Below are 25025 nucleotides of genomic sequence, written 5' to 3'. Positions count from 1 at the left end.
GCAGCTGTTCAAAATGATGTCACAGGGCAGGTGGGGGGCTACGGGCAAGTGGTCCCAAACACAAAGTGAAAAAAGGTTATAGGGAGACATGTTGGGGTTCACTAGGACTCTAGTGTTCTCAACAGCCCCCGACAAAGGACCAGCACATACCACATCAGTGTGTGCATGGTGGGACTGTAGACTGTTTTTCCTTTCCCAGGGAAATCATCCCCATTTCCTACAACAAAGATATCCTCCTTCAGTCCTCTGATTCTTTTTTGTCATGATAATTTACAAAATCCCAGCTCTAGCATCTCGGGGATGCCTGGGCCTGATTGTGATGGAGACAGAAAGACGGCGCATTCTGATCCTGCATTGCCCACACTCTGGGTCTCAGGAGAAGGATGGCTCGCCAAAGGAAGAAGGTGGAGAGCAAGAGACAGAAGGAGGGAAAGAGGAGAGGTCCCGGATGCAGAGAGCTTGAGAGCACACGCTCTGGAATCCCCAACAGACCTCGGTTCAAATCCTGGCACGACACTTTGCCAGCCATGTGGCCTTAGGTAACTTCTCTCTGAGACTCAGTTTCTTCACCTGTAAAATGGGGATAGGCATTCTTATGTCCTCAGGCTGCTATGGCGGTTAAAGAAAATATGCGTTGGGGGCTTAACTGAATGCTTACCACACCTTGGCACTCCCTCCATGGTAACAAGGATGAGAATGATGTGTGTGCCAATAAAAGCCACATCAATGCTAACGTGATAACAACAACAACAACAATAATAATAATAGGTATAATAGCACCTAAAATGTATTAACCTATTTGATGCTCACAGGTAGCTAGAAGGTTGATAGACTATACCCCCGTGTTACAGATAAGAAAATGGGGCACAACAAAGAGGCTGAGACACTTGCTCATGGTCACAGGGCAGGGAACCCAGACAACCCGGTTCCGGATTAGTGTTTTTAAGTTAACCGTTGCCCACAACGGCTCACTACAAAGTACATTCAAAGCCTGCTGATTCTCAGAAAAGGGAGGAGTAGATGGTCCCACTTTTGTGGATATTTAGCTGAGGCTCAGAGAGGCACAGTGGCTTGGTCGGGGCATACAACTACGAGGAGGGAGGTACAATTCAAGGCTCTGCTCTTAACCACTCCCTTCCCAGACCCCTTCCATGCCCAGAGAGGAGGCTGAGGCTCAGAGAGGCACAGCGACTTGCCCAAAGCCACACAGCTCAGAGAGACAACGCTACTCTTCCCACCTGCTGCCTCTGACCCGGGGCCAGGGGGCCGGGTGGAGGGTGAGGGCTCCACTCACTTGGACAGGGACACGCCCCCGGGCTTGCCAATGAGGTCCTCGTGGTGCAGGACGGCGTCGCTCCAGGCGATGCCCAGGAAGTCCAGGATGATCTTGAGGGAGCGCCTGGGGTGCAACACCAGCTGCTCGTAGTACACGGGCAGGCACTTGTCCTTGCCCACCTCCATGCACTGGGCGTACATCACCTCGATGGCCTTGTTCCACTTGGTGAGGCAGTCACGGTAGCTGCTGAGGTCGAAGCCGGCGATGGTGACCTTGCGGGTAATCATGGAGTGCACGGACGCCCGGCCGTCCCGCACCATCAGCAGGAACTTGGAGTTGGGGAACAGGCGAGACAGGTACACAGAGGACTTGAGCGTGAAGGGGTCCTTGTTGCACAGCACGCGCGCCGGCTCACCGTGCTTGGCGATCACCTCCAGGATGAAGGCCTGCATGGCGGCGTCTAGCACCTCGTCCGTCACGCCAGCCTCGTCTAGCCGCAGCTTCTCGCGGCCGGACTTGGACCAGGCCTGGCGCATGGCGAGCACACGCGGGATGATACGAGTCTCCTCGCCGCAGCGCACCTCGGGGTGGGCGTCCAGCATGGCGCGCATCAGCGTCGTCCCGCTGCGGGGCACGCCCCCCACGAAGATGAGTGGCATGGCCTTTCCGTAGCGGTACTCCACGTGGTCGGCGCCCACCATCACCAGGTCCTCCTGCTCCGGCCGCATGGTGCGCTGGGGGCCGCGCGGACCCCCCAGCACCACGCGGCACTCCAGCACCTGCTGCCCCACCTGGACCGCCAGCACCAGGGCCAGGGCGCAGCCGGCCGCCAGCAGCGCCCTCCGCACCGACAGGCGCATGCTGGGCCTGGGGTGGCAGGCCTGCTTCAGCGACCGGTTAGCGGGGGGCCAGCGGGGCTCGCATCTGGGGGGAGAGAGAGAGGGACACCTGTGAGCCGCTGGCCCTAACAAACCTATCTCGATAGCAGGCTTCGCCGGACAGGTGGAGGGGAGTAAGAACTCTCAGATCAACTCTCAGAATGTTTGCATAGTTAACAGTGCTCTGGGACGTCCCAATTCAGCCGCATATCCACTCAGCAAGGGCATGGTTTTCGGCGTGTTCTGTTCCTGGCTGTCTCTCCAGAGTCTGGCACCTCGCAGGGGCTCAGGAAGGATTTGGGGGATGTGCCTTGGTTGAAGGAGCAGGGCGAAGCCAGAAGTGCTAGGACATGAGGACCCTAGAAAGAGGAGGAAAGGGGCTCCTGGGAGGCTCAAGTCAGTTAGGCATCTGCCTTTGGCTCAGGTCATGATCCCAGGGTCCTGCGATCGAGTACCGCATCCGGCTCCTTGCTCAGTGGGGAGCCTGCTTCTCCCTCTCCCTCTCCCTCTTGCTCCCTCTGCTTGTGTTCTCTTTGTCAAATAAGTAAATAAAATCAAGAAAAGAACGAAAGAACGGAAGGAAGGATGGAAGGAGGAAGGAGGGAGGAAGGAAGGAAAGAAAGAAAGGGAAAGAAGAAAGAAAAGAAAGAGGAGGAAAGGGGTGCCTAGCTGGGGAGCACTTGAGCTGGGGTCCAAGATGCTAGCCCAGGCCGGCCTACTCCAAGGGACCACAGTGCTATCCAGGAGACGGCTTGGAATATCCTGTCCTGTTCTGGGCCTCTTCTGGAATCACTACCCATTCACTCAGAGTAAAATGGTAAATGGGTAATTCATTCGATAAATGGGTACTAAGTATAAAAAGGCGCCAGGCACCGCGCTCAGTGCTGGGGACAGGAAAGTGGATAAGACAGCAGGTCATCTGAACTCCAGCAGCTCACCTCCTAGTGGGGGAAGCAGCAGGACACAAGCTAGAGCCACAGGGTAAAAACCGGGCTTATACGGTGAGAGGGATCAAGTAGGGCAAGGAGAAGGGAGGTCAGGGAGGGCCTCCCAGGGGAGGTGGCATTCAAGCTGAGTCCTGGGTGAGAAGGAGTGGGCCATATGAAGATGCATGGGAGGGGTGCTCCGGGCAAAGGGAACAGAGAATACAAAGAGCCCCAGATGGAAGAGGGTGTGGGGAGTTCAAGAACCTCAGGAGGCAGATGGGAGGGAGAGGGAAAAACTGGGGGGGGGGGGCACAGAAGCCACACGTTCTCAGGGGACAGGGGAAGGAGCTGCACTTAACTCTCAGGGAAGCCCCTGGGGAGAGGGCCTGCAGGGGTGAGAACAGAGAGAGGGAGGTCAGGGTCGGGGCTCCTGCTGGTATCCTGGTCCTGGGGAGACTCAGGGATGCCCGGACTGTGAGAGTGACATGGGGACAGGGGCAGGGGATGACTGAGGAAATGAATTCTGAACCCGAGCCTTCACTCCTCACGTGCCACCCCCCCCCCCCGCCCCGCGCCCAGGGACGATAATCAGACTTCAGGGGCAATTTTTTTTTAAGTGGGGGCTTGTTTCGGGAAGCAGAGTCCATCCGGCTCAGTCACCCCTTCTCCAGTCCCCTCAAACGACAGGACCACCCTCCTCCCTAGTTTATGCTCAAGGCCCCTCCTTTGCCTTTCCCACATCTTCGCAGAATCAAAGTGACATCTTGAGGTCTGTGGGCATTCGAGAAGGCAGGCAGCCCTGGGTTCAAATCCCAGCTCTTCCCCTTCCTGAGGGGGCACCACACTTGACCTCTCTGAGCCTCATCTGTAAAATGGGTCTAAGAGTATCAACCTCAGAGGGCTGGCATGGCCATTACATGACTCCCTTAAGAACCGAGGAATGCGCCTGGCACGTAGGGAACATTTGAAAGGATATTATCACTGGTCTCTGCCATGATCATTGGTTATTTATTTATTCCCACATTCAGCGAGTACCTCCTGCATGTCAGGAGATGGGCTAGGGAGCCAAGAGACACAGCCTCTGCCCCCAGGTCTGCCCACGCTGTGGAGCCCCACCTGGGAGGGGGTGACGGACTCTACCTGAGTGAGGGAAGGCTTCCTGCAGGGGTAGGGCTGGTTTTCAAAGAGCCAGGTGGGGAAGAGAGAGGGGCTTGTTCCTGGCAAAGGGAACAGCCAAAGTGAAGGCGGCGGGGGCAGGGGGAGAGGAGGGGGGGCAGGGCTGGGGAGCTGCACACAGCCTGGTGAGTGGGGCAGGGTCTGTGGGAAGGGAGCCCAATCTGGTGTTTCTCAAAGGACACGAGGTTCAGCCGAAACCACTGAAGGACCCCGTATGCAGCTGGACTGATCCACACCCAAGGGTCTGGGCTGCCCGGGGTCCCCAGGGGCCGCAGCAAGTGGGAAATCAACATCTGACGCACAATCTCAGGCCTGGGGTCCGAACTGCTGAGAGGCCTCAGCATTTCCTGACCATGTGGCTTTGGGAGAGTCACTTCCCCCACGTAAACCACAGCTTCCTGGCTGCAAAGAGGGGTGGGGTGCACTGACCTCAAATCCTGCTAGGAGGGTTCTAGAAGCAACTGACACAGCACAGATGCATCTCAACCTGGGCTCCCTGGCTTCTGGGAGCATTGAGAAATGGCTGGGGACCCTCTCCCCAGAAAACTGCATCTGTCCTAAGCTGCCAACAATGGTAGGGGTTCCCTGGTGCCCTGAATTCAGGGTCTGGGACGAGGAAATCTGACTCCAGAGCTACTTTCAGGGCAAAGGCAGGCTGGACAAAACATAAAGCTATTTGGAAACCTCTCCAAGGACCTATCAACTTGTTCAAGTGCTCATGAGACTCGAGACTAGAATTCTATTTATTATTTCATGTTGGTACTCCTGGGGGATAATCAATCACACTTTAGTTTGAATTAGAGCCTCCACCCTTTCCACCTGACACCTGGTGGAGAGCGAGAGACTGGAACTTTGGGGGAACAGAAGCGATGGGAGGGGCGGTGCAGAGACAGGAAGAAAGGGGGTAATTTGGGAAGGCTGTTTCCAGAAAGGATAGGTACGGTGTGCATGGTCATGTGTGTGTGTACTCTCGAGCTTATGTTTGGGGTTGGAAGTGGTTTGGATCCCAAACATCAGGGAGAAAGGCCTGGAAGAACGGATAGGCAGAAAAGGAAAATGTTACTGACACACCAAGTTTGCTTAATGCTGATCATTCATATGGTTACAGCACTTTATTCCTTTTTTGGTGGGGGGGGAGGCTCCACGCCCAGTGTGGAGCCCAAGGCGGGGCTTGAACTCCCAACCCTGAGATCAAGATCTGAGTTGAGATCAAGACTCAGTGGCTAAACCCACTGAGCCACCCAGGCATCCAAGGTTATTAACACTTTAAAACAAGGCGCCTGATTTTTGTGTTTTTACATTTATGAAGCACTTGCTCAACTAAAACTTTTATTATCATGCCTCACATAATGGGACCGTCTCTACCACCCCTGGGGGTAGGGAAGCCCCACCCTCAGAAAGAAGCCACCGGCTCAGGGTCACACGGCTGGAGTGGCAAGCCTGGAGCCCGCCAAGCCGAGGCTGAGCGAGCTGTTCGCTGTCCTCAGACAGGACGCATCCACAGGCCCGTCTTTGCCACCAGAAGAAAACAGCTCAAAGCAGACAGGTCAGCCCTGAGCAGAAAATAGCAAAGAACTGGGGGATCCCTTGAGAAGAAAAAGTAGGGTGACCTTGTAGAGAGATATAGCCAGTGACCCACAGAGCCAAAGGCAGCTTCCTGGCCATCCACAGCCAGGGACCCCAACTCTGGAGAGGCCAGACGGGTCCCCACTGGACGCTGTCCGGGGAGGTGTCCCAGTGTCCTGGCAGTAAGCATGGTGGATGAGAGCCACAGCCATGGCATCTGATGGCCCTGGATTCAAATCCTCCCTCTGCCACTTGCCAGCTGGTAACTTACACAAGGGGCTTCACCCCTCTGAGCCTCTGTTCCCCCCCCTCAAAAAAGCAGGGGGAGCATAATAACCCTCTCTCAGGGAGCTATTATGAGGTTTAGGGAAATTTGGGGCTCAGCCAGCATACCAGGGCCCTAGCCCTGGGCAGATGGGACACAGAGAGTATGAATTCTGGCCATGCCTGAAATCTGCTCCCCAGTCCCCTGTGGGACTCAGCCTTCTTCTACCATCAGGACCATCACCTCTCTAAGAGACCTAGAGCTGCTGAGGCCTGCCCCCTGCACGCTGCCGGGACCCAGCTCGTTCCGGCACTGTATTTCTACTAGAGAGGACAATGCCAGCTGGGGGAATGTGGCTGCCCAGGAATAGAGGCTGGGGGATTGGAGCAGCTCTTTCTAGGGCAGTGTCTGGAGGAGCCCAGACTCTGGGGGAGCCTTCTGGATGCACTTACCTTCCCTGGGCACTCTCATCGCTGGGTCCCAGCCCTTGTGGCCGCTCAGCAAGACTGTCCACCGGCTGACCCCTGCAGAGGTGAAGGAGAGGCTGCATTACGGGTGGGTGTTGGGGAGGGGCTGGGCCCCATCAGAGGGGCAGAGGAGGGGGTCAGGATCCCCAATGGGTATCCGGTGATGATTCTGGAGGGAAGTATTCTGGGGGACGAGCTGGAGTGCCAGGGGAGGCCATCTGAGCCCAAGATGCCACAGCTGGGGTCTGAACTTGCCTGGTCCTACAGGGAATGAAATGGCTTACTGCTTAGGCAGAGAGGTGTAAGCTGAGAATGTGAGCACCACCGCCTTAGAGAGCCCCTGGGTCTCTGCCAGCCAGGGTTCTTCCTTCCTCTCAGCCCAACGACCTTGGAATTCAGGAAAAGGGAATATAAGGATAAGCAACCACTACCACCACGATACCACTAACCACCATCTGGGACTGCTGGGTATGGTTGAATAGGTTGTACACTGCCCAATTCCAAAAGGGTACCACAAACCTAGCCTAGGATAAATACAGCGCCCTGGCAGTGGGACATTCTCCTGCGGCTGCCACCCAGTAGTGACCAAATGTCTACTATGTGAGTGCCTTGTATCATTTAGTCCCCCTACGAGGAGAGTATGAGGATCCCAGTTTTAAAGAAGAGAAAAAGAAGAAGAGCAACTGACCCAGGGACTGCTGGAACCAGGATGCCCAGCCATATCTGGGAGACTCAGATGCCCAGCTCTTTTTTCATTTTTTAAAAGAGTTTAATTATTTGAGAGAGAGAGAGCATGAGCAAGGAGAGGGGCAAAGGAAGAGGGAGAAGCATGCTCCCCTACTGAGCAGGGAGCCAGACATGCTCGATCCTAGGACCCCAGGATCATTACCTGAGCTGAAGGCAGGCGCTTAACTGACTAAGCCACCGAGGTGCCCCCAGGCGCCCAGCTCTTAACCATCGCACTAAAGGAACCAGGCCATGAGTACGATGGGGTCTGGCAGGAAGCTGGGGTGAAGGTGGAACCAAGGGGGCTCCTGGTGTACATCCCACTGCTGTGTCCTTACCCTACACGGTGGGGAGGAGTTCTAGCCTGGTTCTCCCCTCCCCCCATGTTACAGATGGGATGACTGAGGCCCACAAGGGACATCACATCACATCAGCCTCACACGTGGAGTCTGGGGCTCTTGGCTCCTTCGCAGGACGTGGGGGTTTCAGAACACAGCTCTGCAGCTGGATGACTCCCTGACTACATAAATCATCAGTCCTCTGGGCCTCAGTTTTCCCGTCCCATAAAATGTGTTGTTTGTTGAAAGCTCTCAACAACCCGTTCATAGTGAGCACTCAGAATCTCCAAAGTATTTGTGCGGTGCTGGATATCTGCCAGGTGTAAGGCCCTTGCTGCATTTCCGTCCTCGCTCCCTCTTCACTCACTCCTCGCGTCTGTACTTTGGGCCTGTCCTCACAAAAGCAGGCTGCTGAGTTCTCACAGATGGAGAAGGGGGATGTCCAGGTGTAACCACAACGACCAGCACCCCCGAGATCCTGGGGCCCGGGTGGCCCACAGCCAAAGCCTGCCTCTTGGAACAAATAAAAACAATTAGGTCCAGGGCACTTGAAGCTCTTCCGGCCAAGAGCGAGATGGCTGGGGCCCAGATGCCCCCAGCTGGTCCTTGAAATGCCACAGTTCTCTGTGCGGTGCTTGTGCTCTGGGAAGCCTGCCAGCCACAGGATGGGGGGGGGGCGGTTTGCAGCCACAGCCTCCCAACCACTGATCAGGCATTTACATTTAAATTCAGCTCCTTGAGTGCCCCCACCACATTTCAAGAGCCTGGTAGCTCCATGGGGGCCCGGGCAGGCACCCTGCTGGATGGGGCAGGTCTGGCGCAGGGTGAGCAAACAGTGGCCCTAGTGACAAATCCAACCTTCAGCCCTAAGAATGGCTTTTAGCCCAGGTCATGATCCCAGAGTCCTGGGATCGAGCCCTGCATCAGGGTCCCTGTTCAGCTAGGGGGGTGGGGGGCGTGTGTCTTCTCCCTCTCCCTCTGCTCCTCCCCTCCCTGCTCCCTGCTTGTTTTCTCTCTCTTTTTCTCTCAAATAAATGAATAAAATCTTAAAAAAAAAAAAGGGCCTTGCGTTTTTTTAAGGGGAGGAGGAGGGGGAGGACGGGAAGAGGAGGGGACCCGGGAAAAGGAGAGAAGCAGCAACAAAAACCGTATGCACTCTGCAAAACCTGAAATACTTAGTATTTGGACATTTCTAGAATGGGTCTGGGACCCCCGCTCTAGAACATTCCCATCAAGGGCAGGAAGTTCTACCGGAGAGTGCTGACTTGGAAGACAAATGAGATGCATGGATGTGGGGGGTCACTGAGCCCCTCTTCTCTTGTAGGAGGAAAGGCAGCATGGATTAAGTACCACCGTGTACTCGACACCAGACTGCATTTCATCCTCACTAGAGCCCAGTGTGGCAAGGTGGGTGGGGGAGGCCCCCCTCCCCAGTTCTCCAGTTTACAAGTGACTCAGGCCCTTGTGAGGACAGGATACATATAATTATGCCCAAGAGCAAAACTGCCACATCAGCCGAACCAAAGAGCAAACGCAAACCACAAGAAGAAAGAAAGACAAGGAGGAAATACCGACAATTCGAAACACCACCAGGAGTGGTGTTTGGCAATAACACGTTTCTCCTCAAGACATACTTTCAGAGTGTCGGCATCCTGCCTTTCTCTAGAATAAAATAATAGAACTAGTACATTTAGAAATCTATGCCACGCAAGGTTGGTTGGAGGGGGGGCGGGCAGCCTGCGTGGGCTGGCTCTGATCCAGGCTCCACCAGCTTACTGGCTGTGTGACCTTGGGCAAGTCACCGAGCCTCTCTGAACCTCAGTTCCTGCATCTGTAAAATGGGGAGAAGAGCAATACGTGATAGGACATTTGCAGTGTGGTCAGTGCCAAAGAGGAACTCACCTCCTAGGGGTGCTGGGAGGTGGAACTAAGTTAGAGCACGTTGGACCAGCGCTCCACAAACAGCTAGTGCTGTTTCCCCTTTGCCCTTTCCCTTTCTCATTTCATGCTGGCCAGAACCTCTTAAGGTGAGGCTCTTTATCTCCATGTGATGGGTGAGGAGACTGAAAGGTGGAGAGCTGAAGTGGTTTGCAGAAGCCACACATCCAGCAGAGAGAAGAGTCAGTTTCCAAAGCTGGCTATGTCCCCAAGATGCTGTCCTGGGCGTCACGTCATGTGACTCATAAAATGGGGGCAAGCAGGGGAGGCCAGCAGGGACTCTGCTCTCTCTCTCCCTCTGCACTGGCCCATGGGTTTCCCTGAATGACCACTGGAAGGGAGGGACGGGGAGAGGGCTGTTCAGTGTTCACGATCCCCTTAGGCCCACGTTCATTCATTCCACGAACGTTTATTTATACCCACTGTGTATGAGGCACTGACCGGGATGCTAGGACACATCGAGGGCAGCAGACAGGGGGCCCGGCCCTCATGGAGCTGACACCCTGCTGGGGTAGCAAGGAAAGCAGCGTGAGGGATAATGAGGCCTGTGACAAACGCTCAGAAGGAAATGCCCACAGTGGGGCAGGGAGACGGGCCATAAGGTGTCGCAGAAGGAGGTGACATTAACACTGAGACCACGCCCATCTGATCCCAGGTTCAGGCTCCTGTGAATTTTCGAACTCAGCATGGTTCCTCTAGGCTGAGAGGTACCCCCCACCCTACCCCCGCACCTTACCCCTACCCCGCACTGGGGAGGGGGGCTGGAGTACAGGACGCCAGGGAAGCAGGCAGGTGGCTGCACTTACAGAGTGGCCTTGGAGCGGGGCCCGGGGCCCCTGTGGGCAGCCTCAGCCATCAGCCCTGCAAACTCTCTCTGTGGGCATCAGCTCCCAAACATTCCATTGCCGTGGCTACCGCCCTCCCCACAGACCTCACCACCGGACCCCCCGGGGAGACAGGAGACCTGTGCTCTCTGGGACCAGGCCCCTGGGGATCAGAGACCTGTGCCCCACTCTGGAGGGACACCAGCCTGAGGAAGAGGTCAAAGATTAATTCTGGAGCATAAAAGCATTCTCAGTGCTTAAAAAGGGAAGAAGAGAAGGTGGGCTGGCTCTCTACATTCAAGTATGAGCTCTTACTTACTGAGCACTTATTCATTTTTTTAAAGATTTTATGTATTTATTCGAGAGAGAGAGAGAATGCAGGCGCACAAACAGGGCATAGGGGCAGGCAGAGGAAGAGGGAGATGCAGACTCCCTATGAGCAGGGAGCCCAAAGCGGAGCTTGATCCCAGGACTCTGGGATCATGACCTGAGCCGAAATCAGACACTTTATAGACTGAGCCACCCAGGCGCCCCCATTGAGCACTTACTGTATGCTAGGTCCTAAGCTAAGGATTTTACACAGATCACTGAATTTTGTCCTCACTACCCGCCACTCTCACGACCTCCTTTGACCCTCCCTTATTACCACATATTTACTGGGACTCAGAGAGGTGGGGGTCACCTACCCAAGGACACACAGCTGATAAGCACGGGAACCAAGAGGAAGACCCAAATCTTTACGCTTTTTACTGAAAATGACCTAAGCAGGGTCCCCGACATGCTGTCCAGGATCCCCCTAAGAGGCCCAGTTCGGCCCCCTGTTAGACACAAGTTGGCGATGGGAGTGATGAGGCCTAGGGCTCATATCCCAGCTCCCCCACTCAGAGGAGGCTGAGGTCACTGTGGTGTCACTCACGTGACTCTGGAGTGGCTCTCTGAGCCCCAGTGTTCCCACCCAACAAATGGGAATAACAACAGAAGGAACTGGTGCCTGAAGACAGGAGTGGATTGGGGAGGCTGGATCAGCAAGTCTCCTCTGTAAAGGGCCAGGGAGCCAAGGATCTTGGCCATGTGGGTCACACGGTCTGTGAAGCCACCTCTCCATTCATGAAAGCCACTGTACACGAAAGGCAGGCGGGTGGCTGAGTTCCAATTTGCAAAACCGGCAGTGAGCTGGGTTTGTCCCGCAGGCCTCTGTTGGCCAACCCCCTGGTCTGGTATGCTGCAATCAGGGCAGCACACGCCCCCACCAGGGGTGGGGGGGGGGCGGGCTCAGGCAACCCCAGGAAATGCAGATGCAATTCGCCCCACTGGGAGTTGCTGTGTATTTCGGTTCTGGGCTCCATCCCAGAAGGGCCAGCGGGAGACCTCAGGTGGCCAGCCTCTGGTGGGTGAGAGAAAAATGTACAACTTGGGAAAACAAATAGTTCATTAAAAAAAAAGGAAAAAAGCAGTAGCAGCACAAGCACGCATACAGAATCATCTGGCATCTGGTTCTGTCGCCAAGTAAAGACGGGGAGAGAAATTCGTGTGTGCCCAGTGCTCCTCTGGGCATTCTGCTTCTCACCACCGCCCTGGGGGCAGACACTATGATTAGCCTCTGACAGAGAAGGTAAGGCTCAGAGAGGCAAGGTGTAGAGCTCAAGGTCACACAGATGGTAACAGCCTTAACTGGGACCCAGGTCCGACAGAGGCCAGAACCCAAGCTCTTCTTAATCACTTCCCTGAAACCCTACCCCACCCAGTGCACAGATGGGGAAGCCATTTGTCACATGGCCGCTCAAGGTAGCCACCAGCTCAGCCCCTGGCTCCCAGCCCTGCCCCCACCCCCACAACCCCCCCAACTCCCAGCATGGCCCATTCAAGGCTTCCTGCTTGGGAACATGGGGGGCCCCTGCTTGGTAAACAATGCAAACAGGACACACACACACATGTACATGCACACACACATGCACACCACAGGGGACCCTGTCTCCATTCCTCTGCCAAGAAGCTGCTAGGGGTGGGAAAATGAGCACTGGAGTAGGAGTCCTAGTTCTGCAGATGACCAGCAATGTAGTCCCTGTCAGGGTAAAGGGTGGGGGGACGTATTCCCTAACTTCTCCATGCCTGTTTCCTCATCTGTGAAATGGGAATACTAACGGAGCTGTGAGGGTTAAACAAATAACCTGCCAATGCTCACAACAGGCTCTGTGACTGTACCACTGTGAATCCTCCCCTTTCCTTTGGTTCTCAAACCCCTGTGCCGTAGACCCCTGGGTCCCGCACCCAAACATTTTGATTCGGAAATTAGGTGATAAAGCCCAGGGATCTGCCTTTCACCTCCCACCCCACCGCTCAAGGAAATGCTGCTTAGGGCACTGGAGCTGATGTTCAAAGTGCCCACCCCCCAGCCAGGCCCCCACACAGCGATGTAGGGCGGCATCAGGATACAGACCCACGTCTAGCTGGTCCTTTGACCCCTTTGTGCCACGGAGCCCTTCAGCTGTCTGGCGACAGTGACGGGCCCCTCCTGAGAAGAGTGCTGTATTTTTTTTCTTTTCTTTTTTTTGAGAGGGAGCGAGCATGCATAAGCAGCCGCGGGTGGGGGGAGCAAGGGAGAGAATCTCAAGCAGACTCCATGCCCAGCGTGGAGTCTGACATGGGGCTCAATCCCACGACCCTGAGACCATGACCTGAGCCAAAATCGGGAGTTGGCCATTTAACAGACGGAGCCACCCAGGCACCCCTAGAGTGTTTTGAAATAGAATAAAATACAGAGGATCAAAAGGACACCAACTATAGTGGAATCTGGCTAAGGACAGCATTACCAAAAAAATGCTCTGATAAAGTAACCTACACACTCATTTAATAAAACCATAAATACAGTCTAGGGGCAGGCCCCACAGCAAATATAAGGTGCATGCTATGATAAGAAGAGAAATCTGTAGCCACTGGCAAGCAATATAAAGATATATGTGGTTTCTGGGGCACCTGGGTAGCTCAGTCATTAAGCATCTGCCTTCGGCTCAGGTCGGGATCCCAAGGTCCTGGGATTGAGCCCCACAATGGGCTTCCTGCTCCGCGGGAAGCCTGCCTCTCCCTCTCCCACTACCCCTGCTCGTGCTCCCTCTCTCGCTGTGTCTCTGTCATATAAATAAATAAAATCTTAAAAAAAAAAAAGATATACATGGTTTCTATTGGTCACCAAGGCCACGCTGTCTGGATCTGTGACCTACACAGACCAGGAGGAATTGTTAAATCAGAATCAGGGAAATCTTCCTCCAAACTCCCAGGCCCCTCAGAGGCCATCCAAACACTAGGCCTCCAGGAACCAGAGAGCCTGTACTCCTGCCTGCGGAGGGGCGGGGGCTCCAGTTCCTGCCCATTGCCACTGGACACGGACCAACACAAGAGCACCAGGGAAAAGATGAGGGCAGAACCTAGAGCGTGGCTTGGGTCTTTTGGCTTTACATAAAAAATAAAAGGAGGAGACAATATGACTAGTAGGAAGAAACATGACCTCCACCCATGCTGGCAACACACTCCAGCACGTGACCTTGGATATGAACTCAAGTTCAAAGTGAGTGGACACCAGGGACTGGAGTTGGGGCAACCTTGGCCCCAGACACCGTACACAACCCTGCAGGGAAGCAGAACAAGTTGTGTGTCTCAATCGCCAGCAGGGCACAGAGCCCCAGGTGGCCACTCGGCCAGCCTCTGTGCCTCAGCTTCCTCATCCATAAAATGGGTCCAACCATCCTTAGGAGCAAGGCTGCTGTGAGGATTCACGGAGCTGGCGGCTTCACCATTAAGAGCAAGCAGAGGGCAGGCCCATCTTTCTCCAAACCACACATCCCGTATATAAAGTTGAGACACCCAGGCTGTGGCCTTTGTGGTCCACCAGTCTGGAAGGCAGAGCAGAGAGTAACATTCCGTGACCCAGGACTAGGGGAAGGGGCTTCTAATCTTACATGCTCTGCTCAGGCGCCGTGCCACCAAGACATACCTCTTCCCTCTCTGGGACTCAGTTTCCCCACCACTAACTTCTAGTGGGTGGCTGAACTCTGAGGTTCCTTTCCTGCCCCATACCCAGCTTCAATGGCTAGAACCTTCTTTGATGCAACCCCTCAGGGGTGCCCCATGGAAGATTTTACTTGAAAAGGAACTAGCATTTTATTTTTAGCACTTTATTTATTTGAGATAGAATGAGAGTGAGAGAGCACAAGCACAGGGAGCAGCAGGCAGAGAGAGAAGCAGACTCCCTGCCGCGCAGGAAGCCCGATGTGGGCTTGATCCTAGGACCCTGGGATTATGACCTGAGCTGAAGGCAGATGCTTAACTGACTGAGCCACCCAGGTGCCCAGGGTTAAAGAGAACGAGAGAACAGGCAGAACAATGAGAACAGGCAGTGCCCCCCTCCTGTGGCAGCATAGAGGGAATAAGATAATACCTTCAAAGTGTTTTATCCACGCCCTGACTTATGCTGGGTCCCCAGTACAAGTGGCCCAGGATACCCCCACGCTCCCGGCTGTCGATGACATGAGCCCTGAAGGCGACCTGGGATGAGGTCTTCACCTCTCTGAACCTTAAGTTGGAAATGGCTTTCCAGGCTCATGCGAGGGCTCCCCTGCTCAGGGTGACTGCAGCAGGCAGCCAGGTACCGGGTATCCTGGTAACTCTTTAAGGACTAGAAGCCATGGACGCTCCAGCCACCCACACACTTAAGTCTTGGGAAATCTGTCCGGTCCAGCCAGTCTGGATTACACCCCACGCAGCTCTGGCAAATTCCCACGGCAGCCGAGTGGCTCTCCAGACCAGGCAGAGGCGCTGTTCCAAGCAGGAACACTCCCCAGGGCTGCAGACGGGGCCACTGTACACTTCCGTGGCTTCTCCTAATTGGTCTTCCTTCCTTCCGTCCTTGGCCAGCACCCAGCTCATGTGTCCACCTCAAAGAGAACACGGGAGATGAGGCGAGGGGCGGGGTGGCCCAACAGTGGTTAAGGGCAGGGGTGGATGGCTCAGGGGGACCCCGTCCAAGTTTGACTCTGCCAAGGAATAGGCTGTGAGACTTGGGGCCAGTTCACAGCAACGGCCGCAGTGTCCTCTTCTACGGAATGGGCTACAGAATGGGCTGAGCGGCCTGTCTCGGAGGGTTGCTGGGATGACTGTTGAGGCAAGTGCTCAGGGCAGGACCCGGCAGGAGGAGGATTCCAGTAAATACCAGCTATTAAATTATCATCACCTGTAATTAGGTATTCTCATTAACTATTCCACGGTATACACAACAGACCTGGATGCAACCCTATAAAAATTCACTATGCTGGGGGTGCCTGAGTGGCTCAGCTGGCTGAGGGTTTGACCTGATTTCCGCTCAGGCTGTGGTTTCAGGGTTGTGGGTCCAACACTGGGCTCCACGCTCAGCACAGTCTGCTTCTCTCTCACCCTCTGCCCCTCCCCCCTTCTCAATCTCCCTATCTCAAATAAATAAAATCTTAAAAAAAAATTCATTACCCGGCAAGACATCCAAGGTAAGTTAGGTGACAGAAAGGTTGGCTGATCCCATGCTGGTAAATATTTATGTTGGAAAAATACTCTAGAAAGATACACCCTAAAATGCTAACTGGAACTTCATGTATTTCTCCTTTTCTTCCCCCTAATTTTCTAGCTCTCCTACAGGGGATATGTTTCAATGCTGTGATACAGGAGAAAAGAGGGAAAAAATGAAATCGGGGTGATTTCTAGCTTGCTGCGTAACTTGGACACCTTTAGCCCTGGAATATAGAGCCAGTTTTCGAGAAAGCCCAGGGGAAGCCCAGAGAGCACAGTCTGGTCAAGGTCATGGAGCAGGCCAGACCCGGGCCCAGCTCTCTAGACACCCAGCCTCCTTTCTGCGGGCATCGTTCTGGCTCATTCTCCTAACAAGATTAGGGTAGGTTGGCCTCCTGATTAAAAGTCTGGCTCTAGAGTCAGGCTGAGGATCCCAGCAGAGCCAGAAGCTACAGTGACCTTGCACAAGACACTCAACTACTGTGGACATCAGTCTCCTCGTATGTAAAATGAGAATCGGCAGCGCCAGATAGTTTCTGTCTGGATTAAATAAAATAATGCATGGAAAGCACTTTGTACCTTTCCTGAAAACAGTTGGTGCTCTGGGTTCTATTATTATAGTTATCACTATAATTAGTATTTGCAATTTAGTGATGTCATGGGAAATCCTTTGAAGGGCATAGAATTATAACCCAGCAGGCACAGGAAAGAAATTCAGACTTGGGTACTCGGGAGCCATGCCAGGTATTTGAACGAGAGAGGTGCAATGTGCTCTGAAGCTGCACGAGGCTGGCAGCCAGTGGCCATCTCCAGGAGCCTTCTTGGCCAGGGTCCTCTGTCACAGGCTCCACATCCGAGGCTGTCCTGTTGGTGCTGCAGGACAAAAACAGCACAGCTCCCACAAGCCACGCCCCCACCACTTCCAGTTCTGCCAGCTTCCTGGGCACCAGCTGGGCCGGTGAACATCAAGCGAGCCCCAAGCTGGGGGACCTGAAGCAGCCCAGATGGCCTCAGTCCACAGGTGGGATGACCAGGAAGTCCAAAGACCTGGCAGGGGCCCCGGGGCGACAGGGGAGAAATGGCCCCTACTTCAGGGCCACGAGACTGGTTCCCTTCTACTTTCCCATGTGACCTTGGGAAAGTCCCCCGTCTCTCAGAGATAATTTGCCCACATGCAAATGGGGTCTTAATGTTTCCATATGCTTAAGGGGTGCCGGTGGTGGGGAACTGTGCAACAAAATACAGCAATGAAGCAACAGTGGTTTCCTTCGGCTGCACTCCCAGGGCCTGCCAGGCACTGTGCTGGGTGCCGCAGGCACACACTTAAACCAAACCCTCACAATCTAGAAGTCCTTGTGCCCTTCCTAGTTCTAAAATTTACTTAAATATTCAAGTCACAGGTATCATCTCCATATTAAAAAACAAAAACAAAAACAGAGAAAGCTTAAGTCTCTTTGGAGCCAAGTCTCCAACCACTACTGATGGGTTTGGGGAGGCTGACTGCCCTTCTTTCCAGGGGGTCCCAGTGGAACCCACATCTGAATGGACGCCACACAGGGCCTCTCTCCCACCCCCCCCCAAGCACTCGTCCTCCCCTCCTTCCAACCACATGCAGTCATATCCCACCACAGACCGATTTTCCTCGAGGGGACAATTGGCAATGTCTGAAGACAGTTTTCGTTGTCACAAGTAGGGCTCATCTCACGAGCAGAGGTGAGGGATGCTGCCAAGCATCCTACGATGTCCAGGTCAGCCCCCCCTCCCCCGCCCCACCAACAATCATCCGGCCTCCAAATGTCAGCGTGGCCAACACAAGCTTCTGAAACTTGCTAGGTCACGGAGGTATTTCCACGCCAGCACACTGGTTCTGCCATCCAGGAAACACTGCTTGAGCACCTGCTGTGTGCCCCATAGCCCAGCCAGACAGTCTAGCATGGGTCACATTGGCGAATGACACAGGGAAAGCCCCCGCACTCAGAGGGGGCTCATCCTCACGCAAGACCCTTATGGATCTGACTGGATCATCCTCCCTCCTTTTAATTGCTCCAGAGCATCCCCTCCCTCCCCCAGCAGCGATGGCCCATCATGCAGGGCCAAACCCTCCCTGCGGGACATTTAGGCTATTTTCTCCTTTGCTGCAACCCGCCCTACCACACAGGAAAAGGCCTCCTTGTGCCCACGTTGAGAGGCCCCCTAGGGCTCCCTGGAAGCCTGCCAGTCCCTCCTGGAGGTTCCACATCGAATTGCATTTTAACAGGCCGCAGGGATTCCCATGCACCTTAAAACTTGAGCAGCACAGATCTAGGGAGCTATGTAAAAAGGAGGTCAGCTGCCTGGGGGCCAGGCATCCTCAGATCACAGCAGAAACTGCCAGAGTGCCCCCAAAAGACCCTCCGGCCAGTGGTCTTTAAGGTCCACCACCCCTGCCCACCGTCTGTACCAACTTCATTTGCCAGACGCTGCTGTTTTGATCAGGCTGACGGATCCTCCCCTTTTTCAGCTATGAGGCTGATCAAGGTGTCCAGACAACCAGAACCCAGGGTCGGTGACCTATAAGGCCTCTCCCAGCTCTGGCTTTTTAGAATTTGGCCATGTCCCGGGCATGTTCCCTGCCAGCTTCCTGCCCGCCCACTCTGGCTGTCGGCACATGGCTCAAAGTGGGAAGGCGGAAAGGTTACAGCTCACCTAGCAAGGGAAGGAAAGTTCCTGAGGGAGGGAACAGGCTCCGTGGGCTGGGCATCCGTGAGCGCCTCTGGGGAGGCTGCCCTGTGCCCATTCATGTCCAGTCACCTGGGACAGAGGACCAGGCTGGGAGAGAGGGGAAGCCCGCCATCATAGAGCACAGGAGGTCATGTCGGGGTACTGGGGTTAGGACAGGGCCCAGGAGGGGAAGGGATGGTTGGGGCCCCAGCTTTGACTGACTAGGCACACATCTCGGCCCCCGAAAGTGGGCTCATACCACTCACTGCAGAGCTGCTGGGAAGAATGGAACGTAGGGATCAGCCAACAAACAGTAGCGCTATCTGAAGACCTGTCTCCCATCTCAAGCAAGCATTGTGCTGCTTCCCTCAACTACTCCATCCTTGCAGATGCCCGCTGCAGTCATCACTGCCATTCACCCCACCAGACAGATGAAGACTTGGAGTCCAGCTCCCAACCCTTGATCCAACACTGAGACATGGTCCTGGGAGTGGTGGCCTGGCACTGACAAGGTATGCATTCCCCATCTGAATCCTGCCCCTGCTGAGCTGTGTGGACTTAGGCAAGCCCCTTCACCTCTCTGAGCCTCAGCTTCCAAAGCAGTGCAGCCGGGACATAATCCAGAGACGGGAGATGGGAAGATACCCAGTGAACGGGAGGGTGTCATGCCCCCCCGCCCAGGGCTCCACATGGTCACTCCTCAAAAGACCCAACCCAGGAAGACCAATCATCCATGGGCATCATAGATCTCTCCTATGCCCTAGGTGTGACAGCGGTGAGGCCATGCAGAGCAGGCAGCCCCCAGAGAGGGAGAGCCACTTGCTCAAGGTCACACAGCAGGCTAAGCAGTGAGAGCAGGGCAGGGAAGCAGGAAGTGGGGTATCAAACCTGAGAGGGGTGTGGGCTTCAGTCAGGGTAGCAGGAGAGGACCAGGTTGGGGCTGGCAGGTGTCTGGAGTGGAGACCAGCAGAAGAAGGCTGACTTGTGGCGGCCAACATTACTCCTGCAGTCTCTCAGCTATGAGGCCTCTTTGAAGGACCGGTAAGCCCTGGATGTGCCCGCCCCCTCCCCAAAGGCTCCTCCCCTCTGGGCCCAGCCTGGTCACCTGCCTGCGCACTATCTGTCTGGGGCATCAGGGCTCCTTTCTGTGGCCACAGGTCAAGCCTTTCAGGCTATTCAGTCTCCCAATAGATGGACACATCCCATCCTCTGGAATCTTCTCTCACCATGGTGGCCAGAGGGTATAACTACCACGGAAAACTGACCACGTCGCTTCTCTGCCTAAACCCTTCGATGAGCCCTCAGACTCGGTCTGATATTCCAGCCCTTTCCCAGGGTCCATAACAATGATGTCCAGATGACGTCCAGGGCAAGCCACATGTGAAATTTTCCAGAAGCCATGTTCAAGGAAAAAAAAAAAAAGCCACATGAAAAAGAAAATGGTGAAATGAAATCTGATTCTAAATTTCGTTTCACCCAACCTATCCAAAATATTAAAATTAACCAATGTGAAAATTTAAGTAAAGTCAACATCAACTATAAATATCGTTTAAAATCAATATAAAAATTAAGATTACTGAGACATGTCCCCCTTAGTACTAGGTCTCTGAAATCCGGGGTGTACATTCCACTTTTCAGTAGGCATATCCGATCTCTATTTAGAGTTCATAAAATTTACAGTTGAAAAAGTACATTTGCATCCCGAAATAGTTCCACACATGCTTAAAAGTTTCCCAAGAACGGAATGAAGTGTCTGTTTTGAGATCTAAATTTAAGTTCAATTGAAATAAAAAATTCAGTTCCTTGGCTATGTTGGCCACACTGTAAGGGTTCAGCAACCACATGTGGCTTACAGCTCCAGGGGGAGGGCGGGGAGAGGGGAGGACAGACAGGACACACAGGCTGATTAAGTCCTTGACTGTCATCCACAGTCCCCATAGTCTGCTCCCGCCCCATTTCCAAGCCTGCCCTTGGGAGTGAAACCCCCAAGCACACCGAGCTCCCATCCATGCATCTCCATGATTCACCAGTGCCCTTCCTCAGCACCTCCAGCTTCCTGCTAGTTCCCACCCCATCCTTCAAACTTCAGCTCCAGGTTCCCCCTCCTGCAATGGCATCTCTGACATCCTCCGCCTGGGGTGACATTCCCAGTCCTTCTGCTCACCACCACCCCTGCCCTTACTATAACGTCGTAGGGTATTACAACTGTCTGGCTCAAGGCTTCCCAACCTCAGGGCCACGGAGAATGGGGCAGCATCCCTCGCCTCTACTCATTAGATAACAATAGCGCCCCCCTCCTCCCGGAGGAGCAACAACCAAAAATATCTCCAGGCATCGCCAGTGATCCCAGGGGGCACAATCACGTCTGGTTGAGAACCAGGGCCTGGCACAAAGAAGGCACTCAAGCATGTGCCTGATCACAAGAGGTGTACTTAACAATGCTCAACCCCCTGATGCCTGCCTCCTCCAGGAAGCCTTCCATGATGCTCTGGCCCTCCTCCAGGAAGCCTTCCATGATGCTCTGGCCCAGTCAGTGTTTCCCCGGGGACTCCCGCAGCCCCTGGGCACTCTACCCTGGAGCGATATCCTCCAAGGGTAGGCACTGGGTCTTGTTCAGTGCTGTACTTTCAATGAATAACCTGTAGAATAGCATACAGTAGGTGCTTAATAGATATTTATAGAACTGACCTGAGAAACACGAATGACTTGGGTTGAAAAAGCCCCCACAGGGTGAGTTTTACCTGTTTTAGTTCAGGGTTCTTTCATCCCAGCAAAGGTGCTAATAACAGCCAGAGCTCCATTTATGCAGCAAGCTCTGAACTAAATATAAATACTCTGCAGTGTTTAGAGAGGGAAACTGAGGCTTACTTGGGGGAAGGGCTTGCGTTGCCTTCAAATCAATGATTTGGAGGCTTGAAATGCCCAGTTCTTCCTCTTACTGACTGCAAGAATTTACAAATGGAAGAAGGTATCTGCAATATACAAATAACATGAGGTATTTGTAACCAGAATATATAAAGAGCTCTTTGAAATCAATAAGAATAGGCGACCCAAGAGAAAAATGGGCAAATTTGAAGAGAGACACTTCATACAAAAGATCATCTGAATGTCAATAAGCATATGAAAGAGCACTTGCTGTCATGAGTGAGTGCTACTCATTAGATAGCAGTAGCGCCACCCCCCACCCCCACCACCAAGTAGCAACTACCAAAAATATCTCCAGGCATCGCCAGTGATCCCAGGGGGCGCAATCACGTCTGGCTGAGAACCAGGGCTTGGCACAAAGAAGGCACTCAAGCATGTGCCATGACTGAGCAATTCTACTGCTGAGTACACATCCATCAGAAATGCACCGAACTGCGGCACCTGGGTGGCTCCGTCAGTTAAGCATTTGACTCTTGATCTCAGCTCCGATCACAATCACCAGGGAAATAAATGCAAATTAAAAGTCTACTATAAGACCACTATACATACAAATAGCTTGGGGAAAAAAAAAAAAAGATAACACCAGGTGTTACCAAGGACATGATGCAACCACAACCTTCATGCTCAGGGGACAGGGGAACCTGGCAATTTCCTTTGGGAAAATGGCATAACAGCCAAAAGCAGAACGTGCACCTTTTCTATGACTGAGCAATTATACTGCTAAGTACACATCCATCAGAACTGGGGCACCTGGGTGGCTCCATCGGTTAAGCATCCAACTCTTGATGTCAGCTCAGATCATGATCTCACAGCTGTGAGATCCAGCCCTCCATCAGGCTCAGCGCTCATCACCGCTTGCAATTCTCCCTCCCTCTCCCGCTGCCTCTCCTGTTGCGTGCTCTTTTTCTCTCTCCAATAAACAAATAAATCTTAAAAAAAAGAAAGAAAGAAAGAAAGAAATGCATCTAACTGTTCACCAAAGAATACCTACCGAAGTGTCTCAGCCCCCAACTAGAAACTAGTCAAATGCTCATTAACAAGAGAATAAATATGTAAACACTAATAAGTTATATATACAGAACAGCCAGGCAAAAGAACAAGCCAGAACTTCACAGAACGATCTGGATGAATCTCACAAATTTATGCTGAGCCAAAAAAAATACAAAAGAGAGCATCTGCGTTTTTTTGTACATAAGGTACTTTATACATCTATAAAGTACAAAGACAGGCAAAATTAACTTCTAATAGAGATGTAAAGATCATGGCTACCCTCTGGGGAGGCCTTACTGAAGCAGGTACCAGGCATCTTGTTGGAGCCAGTACAAGGCATGTGCTTTTTTTCTTGATCTGGTACCTTCACGCCTTTTGAAAATTCATCGAGCTGTCCTCTTAGGAGGTATGCACCTTTCTGCACATATGATAGACTTCAACAAAAATAGTCTTCCAGAGCCACACTTGGTCCAACGCTGAGGAACAGTGGTGCCAGCCAGGGGCCCTCCCATGCACGCACCTTCCCATTAGCTACAGAGGAACACACAAGCCTCCATTCATTCCCTTCATCAACACCTGCCAGCAGGCACTCTCCCAGGCCCAGGCTTGGTGCCGGGTGCTGGGAACAGAAAGGTCAACAGAGCGCAGACGTCCAGTCGCACCACCCAGAGCTCAGTTCCTGGCACACACCTCTGCCCCCAAAGGACTTGCAATAAAGGAGTAGCCAGGCAGGGCTGGTTTTCATGAGAGGCCAAGGAGGTGATGTCTGCTTGTCTTCCTTTCTCTGTATGTCCCCCCTGCCCCCCAGGAGAATGGTTTCAGGCTTTTTCCTTCCTGACACTGAACCAAAACTGATCATGCCAGCACAGGTAGCAGAAGCTTCCTACTGGATTAACACCTCCAGCCCAAAACTCCCTCTACAACATCAGACTTCAGCAGGCAACAACCATCCCGTCACCCCCAACTGGGCACTGAGCTGGCAGCTCAAACTCAGCGTATCCAAAGCTGATCTCCTGGCCAGTCCCGCCCCCCCAACCAAATACATTCTACCCCTACTTGGTGGCAGCATACTATGCTCAGGCCAAAAGGCTTGAAGGCAGCCAGACTCTCCTTTTTCTCTCCCACCCCAAACCAACCCAGCAGCAAATCCTGCCAACTTCACCTTCAAGGTGCAGCCATGCAACCATTTCTTGGCTCTGTCACCAAAGGCACAGGTAACAAAAGAAAAAAGAAACAGACAAACAAACTTCATGAAAATGAAAACACAAAAGGCACTATCCACACAGTAAAAAGACAATCCACAAAAACAGGAAAAAATATTTGCAAAGCCCGTATCTCACGAGGGATTAATTAATAACCAGAATATATAAGGAACTTCTAAAACTTAACAACAAACCCCAAACCACCTGACACAAAAATGGGCAAAGGACTTTAACAGACATTCCTCCAAAGAGGATTTACAAATGGCTGACAAGCACATGGAAAGACGGCTCAGTATCACTGACCATCAGGAAAATGCAGACATAGATCACAAGTAGGCAGAGAGGCAGGCAGAGAGAGAGAGGGGAGGAAGCAGGCTCCCTGCTGAGCAGAGAGCCCGATGCGGGGCTCGATCCCAGGACCCTGGGATCACGACCTGAGCCGAAGGCAGAGGCTTTAACCCACTGAGCCACCCAGGCGCCCCACCATCAGGAAAATGCAAATCAAAACTGCAAAGAGAAGGCATCTTGCAGGAACAGTGTGAGTATCTCCCCCTCCCACCTAGTCCCCCAGCCTCCACCCTGCAACTCTCCAACAGTACACATATCAAGGCTCCCCACTGTCCTTAAAATACAATTTTTTTTTTTTTTAAAGGAGAGGAGAGAAAGAAGGTGGGGAGGGGCAAAGGGAGAGAGGGAGAGAGAGATCTTAAGCAGGCTCCATGCCCAGCACAGAGCCAGAGGCAAGACTAGATCTCACGACCCTGAGATCATGACCAGAGCCAAAATTATGAGTGGGACTCTTACCAACTGAGCCACCCAGGCACTTCAGAATGCGTTTCTCCACATGGCTTGTGGGGGGGTCTCGTGATCACCCTCTTGAGCTCCAGACAAATGGAACATCTATCAACCCAATGGATGCCACATACCCCTGATTTTCCTAACCATTTTCTTCGTCTACCTCAGACTCTAGGCGTGGACATGTGCCCTCGGCCTGAAAAATTACCATGTTCTGTTCCCAGGCCACAGTGTTAGCTTAGGGATGGATACATAACTCATTCTAGGTCAATGAAGTCAGCTAGAGACTTCCACAGGAACTTCTGGGGAGGCTAAGCAGGTAGGGTGTGGGGTTGAAGGTACAGGGACATCTCCGGTTACCACCTGTGGAGCCTAAGAAGCCAATCTAAGAAGATGGAACCAAAAGATGGAGCTGTGGCTCCCTGACATTAGTTGAGCTCCTGGATCCAGCCATGCCTGAAGCCATACCTACCCCTCAACTTTTTAGTTATGAGCCAATAAACG

At 53.2% G+C, this 25025-nt stretch overlaps 1 protein-coding gene across 4 annotated transcripts in view; it reads right to left on the bottom strand.

Annotated features, from left to right (window-relative positions):
- TPST2 (tyrosylprotein sulfotransferase 2) overlaps window positions 1–25025 on the bottom strand; it is a 47635-nt gene that overhangs the window by 9980 nt on the left and 12630 nt on the right. For all 4 annotated transcript variants that reach the window (XM_080821262.1, XM_080821261.1, XM_080821263.1 and 1 more), the window contains exons 2-3: window positions 6540–6611; window positions 1295–2200 (exon numbers count right to left, since the gene is read on the bottom strand). In XM_080821262.1, coding sequence (XP_080677388.1) covers window positions 1295–2136 — 842 coding nt within the window. In that variant the 5' untranslated portion in view covers window positions 2137–2200; window positions 6540–6611. The remainder of the gene's footprint in view (window positions 1–1294; window positions 2201–6539; window positions 6612–25025) is intronic.

This window comes from Martes martes (assembly GCF_963455335.1).
Source record: "Martes martes genome assembly, chromosome: 13".
In the NCBI taxonomy this organism is placed as follows: Eukaryota; Metazoa; Chordata; class Mammalia; order Carnivora; family Mustelidae; genus Martes; species Martes martes.
The sequence above is the reverse complement of the archived record's forward strand: the minus strand, read 5'-3'. Positions and strand labels throughout refer to the sequence as shown.